Genomic DNA, 24,683 nt, shown 5'->3' on the forward strand with positions numbered 1-24,683 from the left:
ACATACTTTCCAAGAACACTGTTAAAAATGTAAATTTTCTGACCAGAACATCTCTATATTTTATACAATATTATCCCTTTTCTTCTATTAGCGTTAACTTTCTGAATAACACAATAAACATTAAAATGCTTTTAAGAGGGCACAGTTGTCTTTCACAGTCCTCTAAATTGCTGTAATATAGATATTAGTATAACAATAATGTTTGTAATAGATAAAGACTTGATCCTATGCCCACTCAAGTCAGACATAGATCTCCCATTGACTTCAATCAAAAAGTAATGCCCTAAATTCTAACAATGTAATAGGTGCTTTGTATAGACAATTAATTCATGTAATAGTGTATTAATGAACTAACAAGATTTGGGAAATATTTTAAAGACTAATATTTAACAGCTACTTGAAATAGGGAGAGTAAATCAAAGCTCTCATGCTCAGGAGTCTGAGGTGCCAGGCTCTCCTCTACCATGCTCCACATCAATCCCACATCCAGCCCAGAAGCATTACTGCATTTTAATCCTCTGGAGCAATAACTTGAACAAAATATCCTTCTTGGAATTAATATTTTGAAGCAAAGAATCTCACGAACCAACTGGAAGCAAAATGCTCAGAAAGAGAAAGCAGAGGGCGTTATCTTCACTAATTATTAAAACAGGTTAAAATTTCTCAATGGAATGTCACTAATATTTAGGTCCCAGACCTGATAATATATATATACATGTAAGCTTATACAGATATTTTTTAATCTCCTGTATTAGTTTAGCATGTTTCCATTCTCTTCCTCAACACAGAGTACCAGAATCCTACGTGATAAAAACATGGTTCTGGGATATTTTTTGGTACCTTTCCTCGTCCACACAACCCTCATTAAAAACAAACTGTCTTAAGAAAATAGCTGATATAGTGTTTTATTAAATCTACTCCAAAGATATATAACTGCCTAAGCCCTCTGCATTTGAATTATCCCCGGCTCCTTACAGTCTTTTTGACCATAAGGAAATTATTTTATGTTTTAGACCCTCTGTTAGTCAAATGCTACCCTAGTCTGCTTTTTTTGTATTCAGAATTAAATACCAGGGTATCTCTTCTTGCTGCCACTTACATTCCCCTGAGGTAGTCACCTGGCTGGCATCAGGGAGATAACAGATAAACTGAGAGAAAAGAGGAATTTAATTTGACTTTTTTTCTCAACTTTGAAACTGTTAAACACCACTACATCTTCAAACAAACAAACAAACAAAAAACCCCAAAGTAGCAACAAAATAAACAAGAAAACCAAACAAACTGTACAACTGTCAAGTAAAGCATTTAGCTTGATTTTTTTAAACTGGGAAAGCCCAATAAATTTTTATTGTAAGCTGGTGAATAGGTGAAACAAGAACATAATAAACCACATTCTGAGTTGTAACTTTTTACATTTAATTCACACATTATTGGTTGCTCCACGTATGCAGTTTTAGCTATAGGTCTAATCTGCAAAAATAACTTGTAAACCATACTGCATTCAGTTACATATGTAAGCCATTCAATTATTTTCATACCCTTTTTACCACAATTGCAATAAATTAAACAAGATTGCTATTTACACTCTTTATTTGTTCTTGGCGTGGAACTGTGATCACGTGTATCACTTCTATCTGTCATACAAATTATTTTTATCAATTCTCACAATAGAAAAAGTTAGTGTAACACTTCATACAAAATGGAAGTGCAAACACAAATGCATTCCATGGAAGATGTAAAATTTCAGCAATTTAGTTCTCAACCCAGTTCTGTCCTTATTGAAGTTAACAGTAAAATTTCCTCTGACTTCAGCAATGTAACCACCTTACTGTTAGATAGTTTGAGATCTAACCTTAAAAACAGAAAACACATATATATATATATATATATCTTAGAGACATCTCTGAAGGACTGTTACATCAGGTACAAAAATGCAACTTGGAATCCTTTGTTAGCAACGCTGTTCAGAATTTTATAGCTTAACTAAAATTCAAAGATGAATCTCTGAACAGGAGTATTTTGATACTTAGAACTGTTTTATCACTTACAGGGGAAAAACATCCATGTCAGTCAAAGAAAAAGGATAACAACTTACTGCTGCTTGTCGATGGGTATTGGAGAGGATCCCATGAATCTTTACTTTGTCTTTCTCCATTTGGTCTATATTGACCCATAAATCCCGGCTGGTTGAATCATATGGGCCATATGTCCTTGAAGTATAATAATTATGATCTGTATCCTCCTAAAAGGGAGAGGGAGGAGAACACAGCAAATAGAGATTAGAATGGAAGATGCATCTTAGTTTTATGTAAAATTCACACTTGAAATACTGAGTTCTGTTGCTACTTGGAGCTGCAGAAAAATTGCAAATTAATGGTCAAGAAGAAAAGTACAAATTCCAAATGTGTTACAGTATATATTTCTGCCTCCAACCATGAGCATTTGGCAAGGCAAATACTTACCATAATTTCCTCTGTCTCCAAATCCTAACCATACCATTCCTCTAACCACATCAGAGAAATCAACAGCAAAATTTACAATGGCTTTCAAAGTGAGCTGACCATTAAGTTCAAGTAACAACCATCATACTATAACAAAATGATAAGCAGTACTCAGAGCCAACATCTTAAGAAGAATTGTACCTTTTAAGTTTTATAAACATAATTTATTAGAATAGCCTTTAAATGAACATCTACAGCATTCCCAATAGCTATAGTTTTATAACTATTTCACTTTAAATCTGAAAAACATCATCTTAAGGTGCATTTGCCATTCAGAGAGAGGCAATACATATATATATATATATATATATAATTATGGAATTTTTTTTGCAGTCTTCAAAATGACAGTAGTTGCTGCCATGCCCACGTCACAGCAAAGTCAGAGGTAAAATATACAAATCCTACTCATGCTATGTGAGATTGTGCTAGTGGTCCATCAAATTCTGCAGCCAGAACATATATCCAGATCAGCAATCCATTTCATGGTTCAGGTGACAAAGTGTTGGCAATGTCTGGTCATTTTGGATGACAAAGCTGAGATGCCAACACTTAAAATACTCTGTATGCCATTCCACTGCAATCAGTTTTCACTCAAAATCATGTAAGTCATGGGCACTAATTTAGCACATAAAAAGTGAATTTCTGAAATCTCATTTTACAAAACTGACTACATGCTTAAAAATCCAAACATAGGAGATTCTGAGAATTTCTGTCAACGTCAGAGTTTGGTTATGCTGAGGTTATTCAATCTACCTAAAGTTAGTCCTCAAAAAAATGATTTTTTAAAAATATCACAAATGAATAAGTGTAGAAAACTATCTGGGAAACAACGCAGAAATAGCAGTTCTTCTTTACTGAGTATGCTTCTGTGTAGACAAGTAGTTTATAATGGAAGCCAATGTACAAGTCTTCTTTATTATTTTTTTTAATAAAGAAAAAAACAAAACAAAACACAAGCATAAAGCAGATCATCCAGAAAAGGAAAGAAGTAGTCTTGCAGCAAAAAAATAAGCAATAGTGCCCAAAGTAGAACAAAAATTTCCTAAGACCTATTTTTGTAATCAAGTAGCCATACAGGACGGCAATAGTCCTCCTTTATGATTACTCTGCAAAAAAAAAGTTAATTAAAGGTTGGTTATTAGCAACTCTATCTGTTATACAAAACTAATATTACAGTTTGGGAAGTGGCATCTATGGATATTTTATCCTACCTATTGATTCCCAATAGCTTGGTAATCAATAGAAAGGGAGAGACCATCATACTATTGATTCCCAATAGGTATAGCTACAATTGTCTCTGCTTTTCTGAATAATATCTAAGACAATAAACAGAAACAAAAGTCTGAGGTTAGAGATTAAACCTTAGGTTTCACCTTTAAAGTCAAACTTTACTCATCCAAAGTTTTTAACTCTGAAATATTTTAATCAAACTGCTGTCAGTTTTCTGCTGAATGGCTACAAAACATACTGCAAGAGAAGTACACACTGCTGTTTCTTAGTGCCTTCCTCCTTCACTCATCCCCCACCACAAGGAAAATAATCGAGTTCTCAGTGACAGTATTTTAAAATTAAAGTTGAAAAATAAACAGTAGCATAGAAAATGGAATGTGGACTTAAAATTCCCTCTTGTGATGGAAAACCCCACTCCTATACCACCTTCTATATGCAGCAAGCAGCATGGGACTCCTCTCACATCAGACTTTGCTTCCACGCAGACCTGACACCCCCTCAGCATGATCCACTCTCCAGGACATAAACAACCCTTTCTTACTGGTCCTAAGCTGAAGGTGTACTTGGTAAGGATTTATATTCTACATGAACTGGCTCATATTAAAGGTAAAATATATTTACCATAAATCCTGTTTCAGCTGGTAATCATGCTACATTAACACAATTACATTTTACCTGAATGGCTCCAGATAGGGTCACGTTGTTTTCTCCTTGAGGTTTTCTACTTCTGTTGTGTTTTATTTGCCAATATGTACTCTCCCAGCATATCTCAGTGACTCAGTGACCCTTTTGAAGCAACTTCTAACAATCTCAGGAGTTCTAGGTTACTCATATATGTAAACATAATTAAAAAGCCAGATAACTTCCCAAATTCTTTTCTTCTTTAATGGTTAACAAAAGCTGCTACTACTGTCACATATACAAAACAGGTACAGTAAATTAAAAGGTTTTGACAACATAGATTTATTTTACCAGTCTAACTTATCATTCTGACAGCATTTCTAGGGAAATTAAAAGCTACATTTCAAGCTTTTACAAAAATGCACTACAGAAGAGACAAAGAAGAAATAATTACCAAAATAGCTTGTTTCAAATAAACATGCAATGTTTAAACTCTAGTTAAAACTGTGCACAGATATTTTGCATCTCTAGTTTTTCATTACTAATAAAGCAAGTTACTCCAATTAATTACTACTAGCCAAGCCACTCCCTTCAGAACCTGATAGTTCTAACCCTAAGCCCTGCTGACTGCTTGGTAAGAATGCTTTAAATGGTACCTTGATGAGTGCTTTTTTGGTAATAATAGGTACCTATGAGTTTTCATTCTGACAGATCTGTTTAAGGGCTTTGGTTGATTCTACTTGTTTCATAATACATTCCAGCAACTATAGGAAAGTAAAATGCTCAGAAATGAAATGAAGCAGAAGCATGACACCAAATGAAAAAATAAGCAGAGAAAGCAGAAAACATGCCCATTACTACTTTAAGGAGCAACAGAAAAATGGCTAAGGAGCTGATGGTTGAATATAGTTTTTTGGGTTTTTTTTTTCATTTTTTCCTTATTTTCCAGGTATTTTTGGGAAATAAGAATAATTTCCCATTGCTTCTCTATAAGTTTGGCCCAACTACGGCGTATATATGAAAAAAGAAGCGCCTCTATTCTATTGAGAAGTACAGCTTTTAAAGCAGTGGGCTTTTCCAAAACCTTTTGACCCCAACTATGAGGATTACAGTTGTCAACCTTTGAAAAATAAAAAGGGAATATTTATTATTACGGGGAAATAAGTTAATTTTTTACCTGAAGCAATCCTCAGTGTTGAGTTGCCATCTTACTGTGATTGTAAAGAAAATTAATTTCTTACAGTTTTTATGAGGGATATTTTCTGATGACACATTGAATATATTTCCAGACTCCTCTCACTGCAGCTGAGTATTCTCAGGCATGCTGTGTGCATACACTGTTTGTGAAAACTCAGCACAGCTGAAGATTAAGCCTTCTTTAAACTTGTGGTGTTCGTTACTTCTCAAATACAGTCCAAATGTCACAAGGCTGTTTCCTCAACAACTGCTCTCCCTTAACAAGTAAGGGCTTCAAATGTGCTAGGTGTGCTGTCACAATCTAGGAATTGTGATGTAACTGTGGTGCTATTTAACAAGAAGAGCTACATTATGCTTCGAGATGCATTCAAATTACTAACTGGGATGCTAGCCAAATGTGTATGTGAAAATAATACTAAGAAAGACACGAAACAATAAAGTTATCTCTCACTGAGATAAGGCACCATGATTCAATGATGATGTGATCTCATATGTGAAGGGAAGAGAATTAAACTTTGAGAGTCCCATGCTTACGCATGTTCCTTAATTTAGGCTAGGAACAAGAGTTGCTGTTGAATCTATATGCAAGAACGTTTTTCTTTCAAGTACTTTTTTCAATTCCATCCAAACTGCAGACAATAATGAATGCAGTTTTACCATCTATAAGGCTAAATTTGAAAAAAAAGCAGTGAAAAAGCAGCTGGCACCCAGGGATGAGCTCTGCTGCTACACAACAGTACGCTATAGAGAAACCACTAGTCTCTCTGTAAGAGAAAGATATTAGCAAAGAAAATTGTTACAGAACACACAGCCATACAGCAGTAAGATTTCAACAGCTTTAGGTTTGGTCACCTTCTCCCAGTCCTTGTATCCATTGAATATTACGTAGCATTAAAATCATAGAATTATTAAGGTTGGAAAAGACCACTAAGAACACTCAGTCCAATCATCCACCCATCCTCACCATGTCCACTATCCATGTCCCCCAGTGCCACATTCATATGTTTCCTGAACACCTCCAGGGACTGTGACTCCACCTCCCTGGGCGGCCTGTGTAGCCTGACCACTCTTTCTGAGTGGTTCACACAACTCTTAATTTATTTACTTAAAAAGTGAAATAATGGTTTCTGACCAGAAAAAAAATCCAAGTATATTAATCTTCAAATATTTGGAAATAGATGTTATGAATTGTTGCTATCTGTAATTGAAGACAATTAGACTTCATCTCTAAGAACAGTCAACTGTTCTTTCAAATATTCTAAGTATTCTAAGTATTGAAATTGTATTGTCAGACTTCCATTGAGGCAACACCTCAAGGAAGAAACGCTGAAGCCATCACAGATATGAAGTTAAGACTTTATAGATGCTTAGTTTTGTCACTGCAAAGGGAGGAACTGATATAGGATTTTTAACAAAATTAATGATTGTCCAACTATTGCTAAAATTGCAGACCATGCATATTTTTTAATGAAATGAAAGTGCTTCTTGTTTTTGCCCCAAAAATCAGTACTGAGGAAATTCATCACCAAATAGTATGTTCATAAAGTTGACTTTAGTTCTGAATATAATACAAGCATTTATAGAGGAATAGCTTATGAAATTAATCTATAATTGTCTAATTATGTTTTCTAAAAGCTGCATTTGCACAATAAAATGGAAACCCTGGAAGGAGAAAACAGGCAATTATGTATTAAAAATAGAATATTTTTCAGGGAGAGAACAAAGATAATAAAATATAGATTGGGAAATTTAGAGGGAGAAAATGAGTTAGCAATTAAAAGTATTTCCCTAATGAAGAAAAGTAGTCCTAGTAATTCATTTCATGGAAGAAAAAAAAGAACATCCTTTCTACTAAGACAAGCCAGCAGCAAGATGATCCCACGTGCAGAAAACAAAACCAGTTTCCTCAACATTATTTGTACCCAACCTCACTTAGCACTAGTTACATCCTTATTCCCTCTATGTATCATAGCCTACCTCATAAATAAAATAAAGCTATAATTAATAGCTGAATATTTTTGGATTTTTATTAAAAATTGATCTTGCAATTCTGCAGGTTATTAGTAGCCACCAGATAAAAATATTACAAAAGGGCAGCATGGAAATGACACCTGATATTGGACTCTGGAATCATAGAATGGCTTGGGTTGGAAGGGACTTTTAAGATCATCTAGTTCCAATCCCCCTGCGATAGGCAGGGACACCTCCCTTAAGACCAGGTTGCTCAAAGCCCCATCCAGCCTGGCCTTGAATGCTTCCAGGGAGGGGGCATGCAAAACCTCTCTGAGCAACCTGTTCCAGTGTTTGTTTCCCCTTGTCCTGTTGCTATCTGCCCTTATAGAAAGTCTCTCCCCAGCTTTCATGTAGGACCCGTTCAGGTACTGAAAGGGCCGCTATAAGACCTCTAAGGTGCAGAGCCTTCTCTTCTCTAGGCTTAAGAGCCTCAGCTCTCTCAGACTGTACTTGTACAGGAGGTGCTCCAGCCCTCTGATCATCTTCATGGCCCTCCTCTGGACCTGCTCCAACAGCTCCATGTCCTTCTTGTGTTGAGGGCCCCAGAACTGGATGCAGTACTCCAGGTAGGATCACATGAGAGTAGAGTAGAGGGGCAGAATCACCTCCCTCATCCTGCTGGTCATGCTTCTCTTGATGCAATGCAGGATGCGGTTGGCCTTCTGGACCACAAGTGCACATTGCCGGCTCATGTTGAGTTGAGTCTTTCATCAACTGACGCTCCCAAAACCTTCTCCTCAGGGCTGCTCTCAAGCCACTCTCCGCCCAACCCGTATCTTTGCTTGGGATTGAAAGAGATGCATGTGCACGCTCAGTGTTACCCAGCGTAATAGCCATTAGCAGAAGAAATGAGGGAGCATGGGAAAAGACTGTTGATGCTGAGGTGAGGTCCTGATATAAAGATTAAGGTCACAGAAAATGAGGAAAAAAGACACTTAACATGCTGCTTTCATCTAACTGCATTTTAACACAAAGCCTGCAATTATAGTTGTAACATAGCAGAGAAACAATTTTACAGATTTATAGGATCAGACACTCACTGGCCTCTCAAAAAGTAAATGCACTAATTTCACAAGATAGGAGGCACACAAACTACTACATGGAAGTCTTGTGGAGAATACATACAGCTGCTGCTGTCAAGAAAGCATGATTGTTATGAGGAGTTCATCTGATGCTCTGAAGTACCAACTTCATTTAATAAGTGCTTTGTATCAAGGATAACCTCTACTGTTCAGTTTCTTTACAAAAGCATTTGTTCTGTATGAATCTCAGGAAATATAAAATTTACAAAACTGCCTCCTTTCACAATGGCAAAGCTACAGTCTGTTTTATGTTGTTCTCCCCTTAAAATGATGTGGAAATGACTTTGTAAAGACAGATATATGGACATAAGCTACATCATCCATGTCAACAGCCACCAGGAACTTGAAGGCAGCCTGCAAACTTTGCCATTGATTACATAAGCCTCAGCAAAATCTACTTGGAACATCATATCTATTTTGAATATCATGTCTAATGAATGAGAGGAGCTCATCCTAGCAAAAGAGGAAATCCTTTACTTGCATGCAATAGCATTAAGGACTTCATCTCACACCGTATTCTTTAAGAACAGACCACGAGTTCTCTGCAGAGTACTGGAAGTCCATCCACATGAGTCCTCACATTACGGGATTTTCACAACAGACAGAGTCCTAGAACCTCACAGATTTGCATCTGGAGGCCACTTGTGTAAACACTCAATGATACCATCAGCTGGGCTCAAACACAAGTCCTGAGCTCATGACTTTTGCCCCTTTGTACGCATATGTATTTCTATGGCTCTGCATCAACTTTGAGTTTAAGCGCCAGGGGTTTTAAACTGCACTTTCCTGCCTGAGTGCCTGACAGCACTTATAATGGAGAATCACACATGCTGACAGACAGCCTGGCAAAGAAGGAAGCCATAAGCCTTTTATTAATCCAAAAAGCTGTTTAGTCTTTCTGGCTTTGTGAAGAGTCAGCTTGGAGCCTCTGCCTTTTTCATGATATTCAGCTGCTTCTGAAAGGACGCTTCCCTCTTGAGGACAGCTAGAAAACTGTCAGCCTACTTAGGGGTCATTACAGAAGCCTTATAAAGCCCCTTGGAATGTGTTGTCGTAAGAGACAAGCTTCAAAAGAGCAAAAGTTTCTGCAACACCTTACTTAAGAAGGAAAACTAAAAAAAAGCAAGTAACTCACAAACCAATTACAGCAGAGAAATGTTTATGATGCAGTTTTGTTTCTGATTTGTTGGAGCAGGACTTGGAGAAATTCTCACAATAAGCCTTTATTGACTGCTATGTACCATCCCCTCCACTAAAAAGAAAATAAATGGAAGACGTTTTAATAAAATTACTATGAAAACACATGGCAACAAATTGATTTTATTGTAATTATTGAACATCAGTTTATTTTTTTCATTTTTAGATATGTATATTTGACTAAAACATTAAAAATGATTGTAAATGTAACAAAAAGCTAAGTGCCATGCCTAGGCTACAGCACATCTAGTCTAAATCTACCCTCTTCCAGTTTAAAACCGTTTCCCCTCATTCTGTCACCTACTTGCCCTGATAAAATCTCCCTCCCCAGCTTTCCTGTGGGCTCCCTTCAGGCACTGAAAGGCCGCTATAGGATCTCCTTGGAGCCTTCTCTTCTCTAGGCTTAAGAGCCCCAGCTCTCTCAGCCTGTCCTTGTAGGAGAGGGGGTGTAGATACTATAACATACCTACTGTAAAAATGGTAGAACTGAGTCTGTATTTATTTTTTTCCTTATGATACAGAATAAGTTCAGTTTAACAGCATTCTGTTTTTTTTTTTGTTTTTTTTTTTTTTAAAAACACAACATCTTTAAATTATCCTCACCTATTTCTTCCTCTGGTGCATGTTCAGAAGCTGGAATGGGTAAATTGTCCTTATCCCTTCTCAATTAGAAGAGATGACAAGGAAAACAGAACAGTCAAGATCCAGTCACCCTGAAGCCTCACATGAGGAGAGGAGATGGTAAACCTAAATCAGGATGAACAGTGTTAAAGTTCTGATCAATAAAATTAATAGTAGGAGTTGTAGTTTGTATGTAGGGCAATACAGGAAGCTGCCTCCACACCTACTTGTGTGTGCTGTAATTCCTGAATGGTTAATGACACGTTTCAGGGATCTGTCAGGGATCACAGTTGAAATCATAAAGCAGTCAGCAGTAAGAACAAGTACGACTGATATTAAGTTGATACAAACAGGAACACTTATTTACTAAAGCAGTAGCTTTTCTTCCTGTAAAGCCCAGGTGAAAATGGCTAAAGTAAAGATAAAGCCTAACTTGAAGCTTTCACATCATTCAGTAAGAATTTTAGTTGTACCATGGTGTTCAGACAGCAGCGTGCCCATCCTAGAATTTGGGTGTTAAAGAATGAACTGTATTACCATGGCTTCTCTAGAGGTCATCAAGTTTAAACAGACTGCAACAAAAACTACAAGTCAATCACTTTCTAGACTAGCTCCCACATATAACATTATTGAATCTTTAATTACTAAAGCATAGAGCTGGGTGAAATCCACAAAGAACATGCAAAATTTCATTCACAACTTTGAGAGAAAAATAGAGATGAATAAATTATGAAGCTGTTGCTCCGATTTCTACTGCTCTTCGGAAAGCTAACACTGTCAGTGTAGGTATATCTTTTCAGCTCACCACACTTCAGAGCAAACCAAACACCCAGCTAGACTGTACTGCCTGTACTGACCAGGGCTGAGATGCAACTTCTAAGCACTGGAGGATCCCAGTGTCATTTGAGTCTATAACGCATGGTTCAACACCTTTAGGAGGCCTGTATTCTGCACAAGGAGAAAGAAAGCATCCAGCATAATCTTTCTGCCAAAAATATTACAAGGCACTTATAGCTAGGCAACTGAATTTCATCTTGTTTCCATGGTCTCTCTCTCACTTTTTGAAATTTTTATCTATTTTTGTATTTGCTGCCTCCCTTCTGAAGGCACTCCAAGTTGAAAGTGGTCAGAAAGGAAGTGACTGAAGTGACCTTCCGAACGTCCACAGCCACACTAACACTCAGCTTCCATTAGCTGAACCTATTTTCAGCCAACTACTGCAAGCTAACGCTGCAGCATGCATGACTGAAAGAATTAATTTAGAAAAAAAAGCAGGTGGTCTGTTGCGGATACCTCTCATAGCTTTTCAGTCATGAATTCAGTGATTCTGGAGTAATTGTAATGTGCTTTAGGAACTTGGAGATGAAGAGGGAAACAGAAATGTAAAGTATTATCATCAAGAAAATTCAAAGGCAGATTCCATTAAATTCCAAATCCCCTGTATCCTTTCTTGCTGTAAAAATTCATTATCATCAGCATGTTGAATGCCTCACATGCCAACACAGCTAAGCATGTGGAAATGATAAAGGATTACCATGGAGAGTTGTGAATTCCCTTACTTGTGAGTATGGAAAACTCATTTTCAATTTCTTTCCTTCCCCCCCTCTCCCTCCATGGAAGTTTAAAAGAAAAAGAGTGCTCCCTCAAGTCTTAACCTTTTTATTTTTCAGCTATATTTGACTTAGTAGTAGAGTCATCATTCCTTTAGATTGAGAATAATGAAACCACCAATATGCTCATTTCTTCAGCGTTTCTTGCAGGGTTGATAATGAATTCGAGTCCATCTAAAGACCATCACAATGCAAGTGTCACAACTGCCTTGATTTAAGCAAGCAATTAATAAATTCAATACAAAAAAAATGACATTTTTGTCCAGTTCACCCTTTTGCAACTGAAAGCAAACAAGACAGTGACATATGGGTCTGCTGGCTAGCTAGAAAGTATGACATCACTGGTAGAAAATTCGGCTGTAAATTAATGATGATCCCAGATTCTAATTCTAGTTGCAGGTGACACACTGTTAGTTTTGACTTTGTAAAGAGGACTGGTTGTTTAATGCGTTCAATCAGTGAGAGTAGAGGACTGGTTGTTTCACATTACCTGTGCAAATTCCAGGAAAATTCACTTTCTAGCTCTTTTTTTTTTTAGTAGATATTAAAAATAATCAGTGAAGTACTGGATATAGCAATAATTTACAGAAACTTGCATTTGACTGAGAATATAATCTGAAGCAGCTTCATTTGAGAATACACAAGTGTTTCCTAAAACCACACGAAGAAGTCAGGAATATTTATTTTTTCTTCTCAGTTTGAGGAAAAGGAGGCTATTATATTGAGAACAAATGACATATTCCTTAAAATTAACATGTTAGTTGGAATAAATTCTTGAAAATTTGGAATGAGAACATTTTAAAATGGCAACTGAGAGTACTAGCTACAAACTCTTCTGAGCAGAGTATAATAAAAGCTGTTTAGAAACTGATAGAAAAATCACATACATCTTATCCTTCAGTCGTTTTACCATTTAAAGAACATATTCTAGTTCCCAGAATTAAATATGACAACAGAATACAAAGTTTTTTATTTTCAGGGTTGTCTGCTACATAAAAAAGCCAAGAGATATCTATGATTATTTCACTGAACACCAGCACATCCCAAGAAGATTCTTCCAGTACATCCTAAATTTCTATTTTAATCTTTCAGCTTCTCATTTTGAAAAAAAAAAAAAAAAAAAAGATATGGCATTTGATTTAAAGACACAATGCCAACAAGGCACAAGAGCAGCAATACTTTCTTAGACCAGACATCTTTTTAGTCCACTACCAGATGTGGTAGCAGATGCTTAATAAGAATAGAAGACATAGGCAATATTAATTCCCACTTTTCCCCCCTCAAAGTCCATCAATCTGCTGTTCAGGAACTACCTTTGGGTTTAATAATTACCAACAAATTTAAATTCCAGGAATTTTTCTGATTTTTTAAGTTTTGGCATCTACAACATTTGTTGTTAATGAGCTTTCAGAACTTTCAATGTAATAATGTATGCTACAGAGGAATCAGGTGGGACACTTGTTTAATCCTCTAAAACATTACAGAAACACCAGCAGTATGAACACGCATTCAAACAGACTTCTGGGTTAAGTTACACTTGCTTAACTCAGTCCAGGAACTATGTTTTAAATAACATTTCAGATAAAATAGTCAAAGTCTAGCAAACTCTGAAATGGTGCAGACCCTATTACAATAACACTTTTAACCATAAAACATATATCTTGTGACAATGATTTTAGCCCTGGAAATGACATATTCACTCTGATGAAAGATTGAGAAAACATTTGCAAGCCTAAGAAGGAAGCCCACATTTTCCCTCCTTCTCTCAAATGAATTCTTTACACACAAAAATAGCACGATATAATAATTATTAGTGTAACTTGTTATGACAATTTTGCAAGTAGCCTGAGTAAGCTGCAGCCATAATTAAATCAGTTAAATTTGATTTCATAAAACAGAACGTAAAGTGATTTACTATAAAATTTATTTCCCTTATTCAATACTATTTGAGATCAACAATATAGTCTATGACTATATATGTATAGCCAAAATCAAGCAGTATTAGAAAGCAGAAAAAGATATAACTGATCACAACTGACAGTATCTTTTTTTTTTTTAAATGTGTCTTTCACATCTTCTGCAAATACAGACTTAAGAACACAAGTACTGCTTTTTAAAGAATAAATCAACTCCACTGGTAAATCTTTTATAAACCTTAATTCCAATCTGAGTTATATGATAAGTGTTTTGATGCAAATAAAAATTAAAAACCTAAAGTCTAGTTAACTTTTGTGCCAAATTTGAGGTTGCTCCAAAAGTAATACCTCCTGTTAATTTCCATGGAAACTAAAAAGAGCACAATAACGCTATTTGACAGAGCAAATTCTCAGCTACAAAATAATATTTGTCAACATAGTCACCACCATTAGCTATGCATTTTCACCAGCTATGAACAAGAGCCTGCATGCTGTGCTCATAAAAATAGCACACCAGTGAAGGTGACTCACTGTCACCACTGCTGAAACGCAGCACCCACTACCTTACTGTGCTCACATCCACTCTTTGATCTCTGTAAGCATTCCAGAAGCATCAATGAATGTCAACAGGTGTAATTTCCTCCGCACAGAGGAATTCAGCAACAGACCTTTGCTCCATCAACACTTCCATGTCAGATGCCATTCTGTCAGACTGCCCCTCTGCTGCAATCTGTCACATGGCAACCAAACATAGCAGGATATTGGTGGAAACGTTCAACCTCTGCTGCCATACCACCAACATCCACCTCTGATATCATGCACTAACATAATAAAATAGGAAGTTTTACTTAGGAGGCCCTGGCTGTGCTGGTCTTTACTTCTAATTCCTTCAGACAGAAATGGCAATAAAGCATTGTGATGGGAAAAACATAAATATGTATATTATATATATATATACACACACACACACAAACATATATACGAGGAAGATAGAGGTGAGCTTTGCCAAGCTAGGAGCTCACTGTGCAATTACAATACTGCTTAGTTTTGAATCTTCATGCAGTTATGCACAAACAAGTTTTTCTACTTTTAATACACCTTATTGTTTGTTTAGCTGAGTGGAATATAATCCTAATCATTATTTTTTTCCTTGCTCGGACTTGCAGTAAGAATAGAGCAGTGGGCACGCTGACACTACTGCCAGTAGCTGAGAACAATTGCTCCCAAATCCCAAGGACTGTCAAACTCAATCCTTCTGCTGTTTTTGCCAGTCAGACATCTTCACTGCTGTAAAGGGACTGAGACTGATAAGGGAGAATTCTCTTTTTGGACAGTAACTGTGGAGGAAATTGCAAAATTCAGCAGCAGCATACTGCCAGAAAGAAATCCACCAATGTTGTTCTGACAGACAAGATGCTTTCCAGGTGCAAATTACAAGGATTGCTAAAAATTTACATTCCAAACAACATCTAGAGAAACTAAAAAAAAAAAAGGAGAGAAGGAGTGACTTCAGTTGCATCAACTCTGTTTTAGTTAGAAGCTGTACTCAAAACAGGAGATCTCAATGATATCCATAGGAATAACTTTCCTACCAATAAGGAAGTTCAGTTTGCAATAAAATAGCAATAATTTCTGGTCATCACAAGTATTATGGTTGGGGATAGAGAAGGCATGGAAAAAGCAAGAAACAGCCAAGTTTGATTTGACTTACTGTGCTCAACATGCTGTTCTTCGCTTAGAACTGAATCTTCTGTTCTATAGTTACAATCATTCATTCTGTTACAAAACCTTACATTAAAAGTTATGTTTTTCCTCACTGTTTTCATGCTGAAAAGCAATAAAACCTTATTGTTAGCATAGCTGCACACAGCTTAACCCTGGCTTCACTTTAATCTATTATTTTATTGCTGGATTTTTTTTTTTTATATTTGAAGTTTGTGAAAGATGTAGTACCTCTATAAATTACTGTAAAATGACAAGTTCTATGTCCCACACTTACTTTGCAAAAATTTGTCATCATCTGCTAATAACAATGTAAACTATATACTACAGATAGCTTTGCTTCAAATTTTCTGTATTTTATTTCTCAGTTTTACATAGTTTACTGGAGTTTAAGCTGTCACAAGGGTCAGGAAAACAGAATGGTGAAGCAAAGGACCAAGCAATTTTTCTACAAATCATTTATAAAGCCTGTCCCTGGAGCTGCTTTGCTGAAGGTCTGTAAACAAGAGAGACAAACCATAAATGCAGGAAAATAGTCTCTGTAATCTACATAATGATCTACATAATGACTGGTCACCTCTTAGAAAATATACGTATTTTAGACTTTGAAAAATATGCTACATTTTGTGTGATGCACAATTATATATTAATGCACTATTAAGCCTCTCTTTTAAGTGCCCTGTGGCCATTCCTACATTAGAGAGCACTGTGGCAAAACAAGAAAGCATCTGCACAGGCATTAGGAATCTGACATCCACACTAGGATTTCAGGGATCAGCTTCTTTTCTAGTAAAAGAGGACCAAGAACCTGCTTGCATTACCTTTGGATTGGTACGGTGCTTTGGAGGTTAACACAAAGGTCAAAACGTGACCACGAATCTAACTAGAAGCATTAACATTGTTAAAATAAAGAGTCAACTACTTAATAACCATACTTTTATGAGAATATGTGAAGAAAGAACATTTGTCCTAGGTTTCTCCTTGTTTGAAAGAAGATATGTCAAACTAGACATATTTATTGAGACCTATTTTCATGCTTATTACTTTTTCAAGGACATACAGTGATTGCAACAACAAATCCTACCCCACCCATTGCATTTCCTGGACTTGTTTATCATAAATAAAAGGCACTTCTGAATTTTCTGAGCAGAATAAAGAAGAGGTAATTTGCTCAGCAAACAAGCAAAAACAAAAACAAACCCAACCAACCCTGCCTCCCAAGATTAGAAAGAAGTGTCCCAAAATAGATTGGAAGGGGGAAACAAAAAAAAAGAATCAAAACAAAATAGCAGTAAGTAGTCACTTCGTATTTCTCCTACATAAGCCTTACCCACAGATGTTCCCATTTTCAAAGAGGAACACTCTGAAGCTTTCATTTGCCATGGGGCTGGGAAGTTGACCTGGCTGCGTTGTGTCACCAGACTACTGCATTTTCAGGGTTCACTCTGCTGTAAATTTGGACTGCTGACAATGTATTCCCCCACTCATCTAAAGACCATCTACTTCAGGGATTTCTCTAGGGCTGTAACATTTGTGTCCATCTGTACAAGATAGCATCTCGTGCTTTTCCACACTTACTAAGGTCTCACTCATTCATTCTGGTTATATTATGTAGTAAAGATGCAAATATTGAAACAAGAACTGACTTTGGCCCCAGAAAGCAGATAGGACCAACCACCATCCTTGGTAACTTCTTTCAGATTTAAAACATTCTAGTCCCTAACTGGCACATTATTAAAAACCCTATTAAACTAAGAGGAAGAAATGCTTCCATAACCTCATACTGTTTTATAATGTGTTTATGATAATCATTTACTATAAATTAATCTTACCTTATAATCTTCAGCTCACTGTCAACTCTCCAGAAAGACCACACATGCCATACATGCATACTTTGCAGCAGAAATCTATTCTGCCTGCCCTTTGCCTTTTATTTATTTATTTTTTTAGCATTACCAGTTTTGGTTTGTGCTGCCACCACTCTCCACCTTTGGCCCACATAATTCCAAACCTCCAACAATATGGCAGGTCTCTGAGAAGGTCCTATCGCCTCCTTCTGAAGGTCCTGTCCACTTCCAAAGGTTTTACACATAATATGACTATATCCAATGTTTCAGCTAATCTCTGCAATACGTTTCAAATTCCAGAGGGTCAGCTTCAAGAGAACATCTTATCCAAGAAGGCACCTGATGCATCAGTTCCTTCCTAAATAACACAGCGTTGAACAAATGAAGGAGGCCAAACAAAGCTGAGAAGGGTGACAGTGAACGTTCCTGGTGTCCCTAGTAGTTGCACTGTTCAGGCCCTTAGACCAGACAGATAGCATAAGACAATTTGACCACTATCATCCTTGGGGGTGGGGCAGGTCCACTCTGCAAAGACATGAAAAACTGATTTACAACGCACTTTCTTGAGGCTGCTCTTGAAGGTCTAAACGTCATTTTCCACTGATTTTAAAACACTTTATGGATTAGGGAGACTTGGAATGGTGCTATTCTAAGGGAAAAACAAAAGTAAAAGAAATCTCACTGCCTTAAAACATCAAGAAAAGCCGATGGACATGAGCTATCACCCACACAGATAGATTTTTATCATTTGCCACATTATGACTGTATGGATTTGATCACATAGGAAACATTCTGAGTTATTTTTAAGTAGAGTGCAGAAATTAATTGCCTTTAAAAAACATCAACAAAAAAGCTAAATCTGGATAGATAGTAAACTCATCAGTATAAGGAAGAATATAACAAATGAAAATTAAAAGATATGTTCATTACTAATCAGGCTTCCAGTGGAAGATTCTTCCACACATGCAAGGAAAGTCTACACAATAATTCAGAGATAAACAGTACCTGTGATAAAGAAATGCTATAATACTGCAGTGTCATTAAATACAAGTGGCAAGAAGTACTCAATCTCTGGATTTTCTTCCGCAAGAACTGCAGCACACACAGAAGAAGAGTTTCAAAAAAATCAATATGCTCTCCAGCATAACGAGCTCTCAAGTTGCAGTCTTCTGCAGCATATGGGTTCTTCTACTCTGAATTTTTGGTCATACACTCTACTTCTCCTATAAAGCTAGGCACCAATTTCTACTTTTTTTTTTTTTTTTGGTAAAGAGCCTGCATGTTTTAGTAGGCATTTTACAAAAGGATCCGATAATCTATAAGAACACAATTCAGTTATTTTACTGTGCTGAGAAGACTAGAAACAGGGGAGCACAGAATCTGAATTTAATAAACTCAGTAGGGATAGTGTACTTTTGAGGTTAAGACTGCAGTGCCATTAATCTAGCAGGAAAGACAGCTATGGAAAAAACATCATTCAATGTACATCCATTTTCAAACATTCATTTTTCCCCTGAATGTTGCCAAACAGAAGTATTAGGGAGGCAGCTCTGACCCATTTCATTTTGTAAGAGCTTGAAACTCAGCAGACTGAGGTACAAGTGACAATGCACACAGATCTACATAGGAGCCATGGAAAGATCAGCTACACAAACATTCCTGTATCCAAGACACCTTCCACTTTACATGCTAAAATAATTAGAAACAGGATTGAACTCTTGTGCTGGAGTGAGCTGCTACCAAGTACAGCTACATGGTGGGGACTGAAGAGGCAAAAAACAAATGATTAAAAAAAAAAAACACACAAAACACACCTTTGAGGAAGACCTTATTATTTTGACTCATCATTATCTCTACAGACAAGTTTTATATTGCATTTCTTACTGCGTAAGTTTATAATCTTAAACCTAAATGTTGTGTTTGTTTGAGAATGAGCTCCTCAGTAGTGAAGAAAAAAAAATAGCACTGATGCTTTGGAAGCATACATAAAGATTGAAAATTTTAAGTATAGCCTATTACAAGCTGTATTTTATTGATAAAAACGATGCATATTTCATTAATTAAAAATCAAGCAAACATAGTACTTAAAAAAATCAGTACTGATGCAATAATTATTTACAGTTATCTGTGTGTAAAGACAAGGTTAATCCAGCCAGTACATTTTTATACAAGTATTAAGATAACAACAGAAAGAATTCCCACAAATCACGGTGCTAAGCATATCTAGGTACAAATTGATAACAACACAGGGTCTGAAGTTATTCATGCACAACTTCCACTGTACCTACAATACACTAAACTGAGAGCAGCTTTAAAGACACAACTGACTTTCAATGAGATTTACATGATATCCATGCAAGGATAATCTGGAAACTGAATTTTATAAACAAGCAGTTAGAGATTAAATTAAATCCTAAAGCAGAGGAGTAGTAACTCAAGATTTCCCTTAGATGAATTTCACCCATTTTCTTTTCTGGAAGATAAACTCATGAGGAAATACTTTCAATATCTGATGTAGAATGCTTCCTACTTCTCTAGGGCCTTTCCCACTCCATTTCTAGTCATCACTCTCTGTACAGACAAAACAAAATCTCACAAATGGAGATACTTAACTTCCAAAATTTCTAGATTTTTTTGTCTTTTTTCTTTCTTCTTGGTATACTGCTTCCTTTTCCAGTTAAGCAGAAAGCACTGCTGCAGAGAACTTTCCATAACTGGTTTCCTGAGAGAGAGACACATCTCCAAGGGACTCTCCTCATAAGTCAGAAGGGACGTACTCCAGTACCAAGGCAAGAGGAAAAACAGAGTCCCAGATGCTTGCAGGGACAGATACACAACCATGAGGCTGTATTCAACTGCTAATAGCTTGAATGCACTGAAGTGCTCATCTTTTTTGACTTACTCCCCTCCTCCCTTCAAAAATAACAAATTAAATAAAAAGTGAAACAAACTTCTACCTCAATCTGGGTGGCATTCTCATGTCCCTCTTCAAGTAGCAGATCTGTGAAACCACCAGGCTCAGAGGAATCCTGCCCCATACTGGCTCTGTTAGTGTTGACTGATTTGAGAGACTCTGAGTGCCTTCTCCACCTGTGGCCATTTACATGTGCATCCACTTGCACATCTTCCTCCACTCCAGGGAAGCTCTGAACAACTTCATAAAGCACACCTGTTTGAGAAACAAAACAAAACAAAACAAGATTAAAATCAGCTGGGACCATCCCTTACTGATCATAATCTAAAACAAAGTAATGGCAAACTTTTTACAAATGCTTTGAACTACTCCACAGACTAGCTAATTATATCTCTGATGATATCTTCTACAACAAACCACAACAGTTTGAAAGAATAAATAGCATATTATACTTCAGCAAAATACAATAATTTGGACTAAGTTTTGTACGCTCATCAAACCATCCCATAGGTTTTATCTTCCTGCTTATTTTATATCTGTGAAAAGTTTTCCATGCCACATTTTTAACACTTGTCTACGCATAAGTGTCACTTTCCAAAATAAAACAAATGTAAGAAAAATAAACATCTAATCAACAGAAACTGATGCTCTAAACTAAAAGAGCCAGAGAAACACTGAAGTTGTGTATTGACTTAGCCTCTGCTGCTGATTTTATGTGGAAACAGCTTGGAAGCCATGGTGATAGGCAGCCAAATAAACATTCTGAGAGGCATGAAATCCCCATAAACATCTGTTCCAGTTTCGAAATAAAGCTGCCCATCTGATAAATGTGAATGGTGTGTGAAGTCTGCAGGCACCCACTACATCCCCCATAAAGTGTCAGTGGAGATGGGTGGTGTGCTTTATATATTCCTTTTGCACTTTATTTATATTTGTTCACAGCTTTTTCATGCTAGAATAACTATCAAAAGAAACCCTTAAGTTCTTAAGTAGTTTCCAATTCTCCCAGCCTAAAAGCAAATCAAAGTAGTTTTTGTTAATTTATTTCAGTTATTGACAACAGGGAGTAAAGTAAGGCTCAAGTAATTTATCATACTTTGCACTAAAAATCAGATGTGCTTTTCATATTGCCATGTATGCTTTGGGCCATGAAGAAAAAGCAGAGGAGTGCTCTATTTCGCATTTTCCAGGAAGAAGGGGAACTTGTTCTAAGAGCAGTTCTTGGAGATTCCAAAGGAAATGTTAGTGGCAAACTAAAAGTTGCAAAGAGTAAAATAAAATAAGTACAGATGAAGAGATAAACTGGAAAATAGTTCATTTGCAGTAGCAGCCTGCTGCTTCTATTTGGCAGAAGCTTCTGAGCAAAAGACACTACTTCTAAAATCCATACTAAGTATCAAATACGCTGTCTGGACACAGAGGAGATGGAAAAACAGAGAATTACCTACAAAAGGTTTAATAAGTAACATTTTCCTGCATCATAGCTGGTTTATGAGTCATTGCTACAGGAGAATCTACCAGTTGTTGTCCTTAACAGACCAGAAAGAGTTACAGTACTGTTGTATTAGGCGAATAACGGAGCACTCGGTTGTAACGTGGAAGGCCCTTTCCTATGGTGCTTGCTATTGGGTGACCTACTTACTTGAACCCGTGTCGTAAGAAGGAAAGGCTGTACTTCTTTGTTTTAATAACAATGTGTATGACCACTCTATATATGGCTTTTCGGAAGTGAGTGGACAGAGTGGGATATTCAATATGACTGGCCAGAAGCCCGCGTGAGCTTCTGGAACAGTCTAGTAAAAGATAAGAAATACTAAATAGTTCTGTAGCTTTTACCAATAAATGCCATTTTGCTGCTCATCATGTTGATGCGTAAAGTGCAGTTATTGGCCAGGACCGGGTTTTGGTTCTCTGCGTGCAAGGGTAATACGAAAAGGGTCGCCGGAGATCGGTAACACAGTACAGAAAATATATCCATGAAAATTTAAGCTCTGTGTGATCCTTTTTTTTTCTATCAAATTAGCCAAAAATCTAATAATCTTATTTCCTAAATTATTTAATCACTCTCAACCATACATTATTGTAACACTGTGTCACTTAGAGAAATCAGAATTTAACAGAGACACAAAATAAGCAACCTCTAGTCATAACTTTCCTCAGACCCTGAGTAATCAGGATTCTTTTCCTTTAATTGGTGGCTCTTTGAAACACGTTTCCTTGAATTTCTTAAAAGGCTTAGAAGACTTGTCTTCAACAAATTGCTACTTTGCTGCCTGCTTCATCAAGCAATCAGCTGCCAGATGCAGAGGGAGAGCGCTGCGGATGAACTCAATCACTCCTCTGCTGTCTTTATCAACATCAATTCAAAGCTACCCTCCCTGCTCCAATTTAGAAGGAGTTGCCATGGTGTTACAGGGATAGGGATGCCCAAAAGCTAGCAAACAGAAAGGTATCAGATAGAGTTGCAGATACATGCTTTCTCCTTGAGATGCAAAACACCCAAGGCTTGATCCATGGAAGTAACATTTATCTCCCACCACAGCTGTATTAGGACATCTCAACACTCACTGCAATGACCAAGGTGCATTAGATACCTACAAATGGCTTCCTGGGCTACAGTAGAATGTCTGTGGAACCCCATTTTCTTCCTCTGAATCACCCTTCCTGACAGCTTGTTGCTCTAACGTCACATTCAAAAAAAAAAGAGGCAAAGACATTTAGCCTCATTTCACATTCCCACTGCAGACTACTCTTTTTATGGTCAACAACCAATATGGTGAGGTAATCATCTAAACTAGAAAACGGAAAATACTAAAGTTAGAGGAGGTCTTTAAGTCCTATTCATCTCAGGCTGAGCCTTGTCTGTAAAGGAAGGGATTATAATTTGTTTTCCCAAATCCTGAATAAAAATGAATGTGCCTTCTAAGCTTTAAGGTTTCGTAACACAACGTAAACTACTTTCTAAAATAGTAAAAATACAGTGCTGGAGAGAAAAAAGAAATAAGCACATCAGGGTATTTCCATAGCTTGCATAGTCCACATTCTTATCTCCTAACAGTTCATGATTTCCTTATAGAGTGTAATTGCATCATGGCACCAGCAAAATTTGTTATGGGTTATTCCACATTAGAGAAAACTTTGATCTCATGAGTGCATAGCCTTTTTTTCTGCTTCAACTGTTTTAATTATGTGATTTTTCTCTTGAAATACAGAAAATGTTCTAAATCATATAGTTAGCATACTATTCCATTGAAAAATATCACTTTACAGCTACAAACAATATCAACATAAGGAAGTTTTGTATTGATCTAACTATATCCAGAATGCATTATATACTTTTAAATCTAATAAAAGAAAATAGTAAAAGCATGAACTGATAACATCTTCACTTTAAAACCAGTAAGTTCACCATTATCTGTGAAAGCTTCTACCAGTTTTACCCCTAGATATAATTAATTGACCTGGACTGGCAGAGTGGAGACGTTGAAGCTACAACTTGAGGTAAAATCTGGATGTGTTTTCAAGGAGTAAAAACAGAAACTTACTGTAGACCTTTTCCTTCACAAAACCTTTTCCTCAAACTACTGGGGATGAAGAGAGAGAGGCGATGGGCCTGGCCAGAGCATTTCTAATCCAGCATGGCTCCTGAGCTTTATCTTGACACACCACTAATATTGAGAAAGTGATAAATAAGATAGCTATATATTTCAAAGTGAGTAAAACAGGATGTTTTCTATTCCTGTTAAGTAATTTTAATTGAAATAAATAATATATACACATTCTCAGATAATTTATAGATCAAATAAATTTTCAGATTCTAAATGCAGGCAGCTCATGGAGAAAAAGCATTAAGAAACCTAAAACTGTAATCCTTTACAAGTTAGAACTATTTCATGTTTCTTGTTGAAACCTCTGTGTAGCTAATAAACCACATAAAAGGCATTTTAGAGGAAATGTACCAAAGTATTATACTCTTATCTTTGAGATCTGAGAGCCAGCACTAATTAACACTGAAGTAGAACATATCATTCAAATCAATTGGTAAGCAGCCAAAGGCTGTAGTATCTGATTAATAATGAAATTATAATATTGGCAAACACAGATGAGTAGGAGCTTGTTCAGCCTGTATGAGCAGAGACTCAGAACTGTAATAAGCCTTCAAACCTATTAAAATTGGAACCATAGTTCTGAACATGGCCTACTACGCTTATG

General features: G+C 36.6%; 1 protein-coding gene across 3 annotated transcripts in view; it reads right to left on the reverse strand.

Moving 5' to 3' along the window:
* Positions 1-24,683, reverse strand: part of PLXDC2 (plexin domain containing 2) — a 246,368-nt gene that overhangs the window by 102,697 nt on the left and 118,988 nt on the right. For 2 of the 3 annotated variants that reach the window (XM_021387768.1, XM_021387767.1), the window contains exons 2-3: positions 20,515-20,726; positions 2,096-2,242 (exon numbers count right to left, since the gene is read on the reverse strand). In XM_021387768.1, coding sequence (XP_021243443.1) covers positions 2,096-2,242; positions 20,515-20,726 — 359 coding nt within the window. Of the gene's footprint in view, positions 1-2,095; positions 2,243-20,514; positions 20,727-24,016; positions 24,113-24,683 lie in introns of those variants that run through there. The other variant, XM_021387769.1, reaches the window with a different exon arrangement.

This window comes from Numida meleagris, chromosome 2, assembly GCF_002078875.1.
Source record: "Numida meleagris isolate 19003 breed g44 Domestic line chromosome 2, NumMel1.0, whole genome shotgun sequence".
NCBI classification, from domain to species: Eukaryota; Metazoa; Chordata; class Aves; order Galliformes; family Numididae; genus Numida; species Numida meleagris.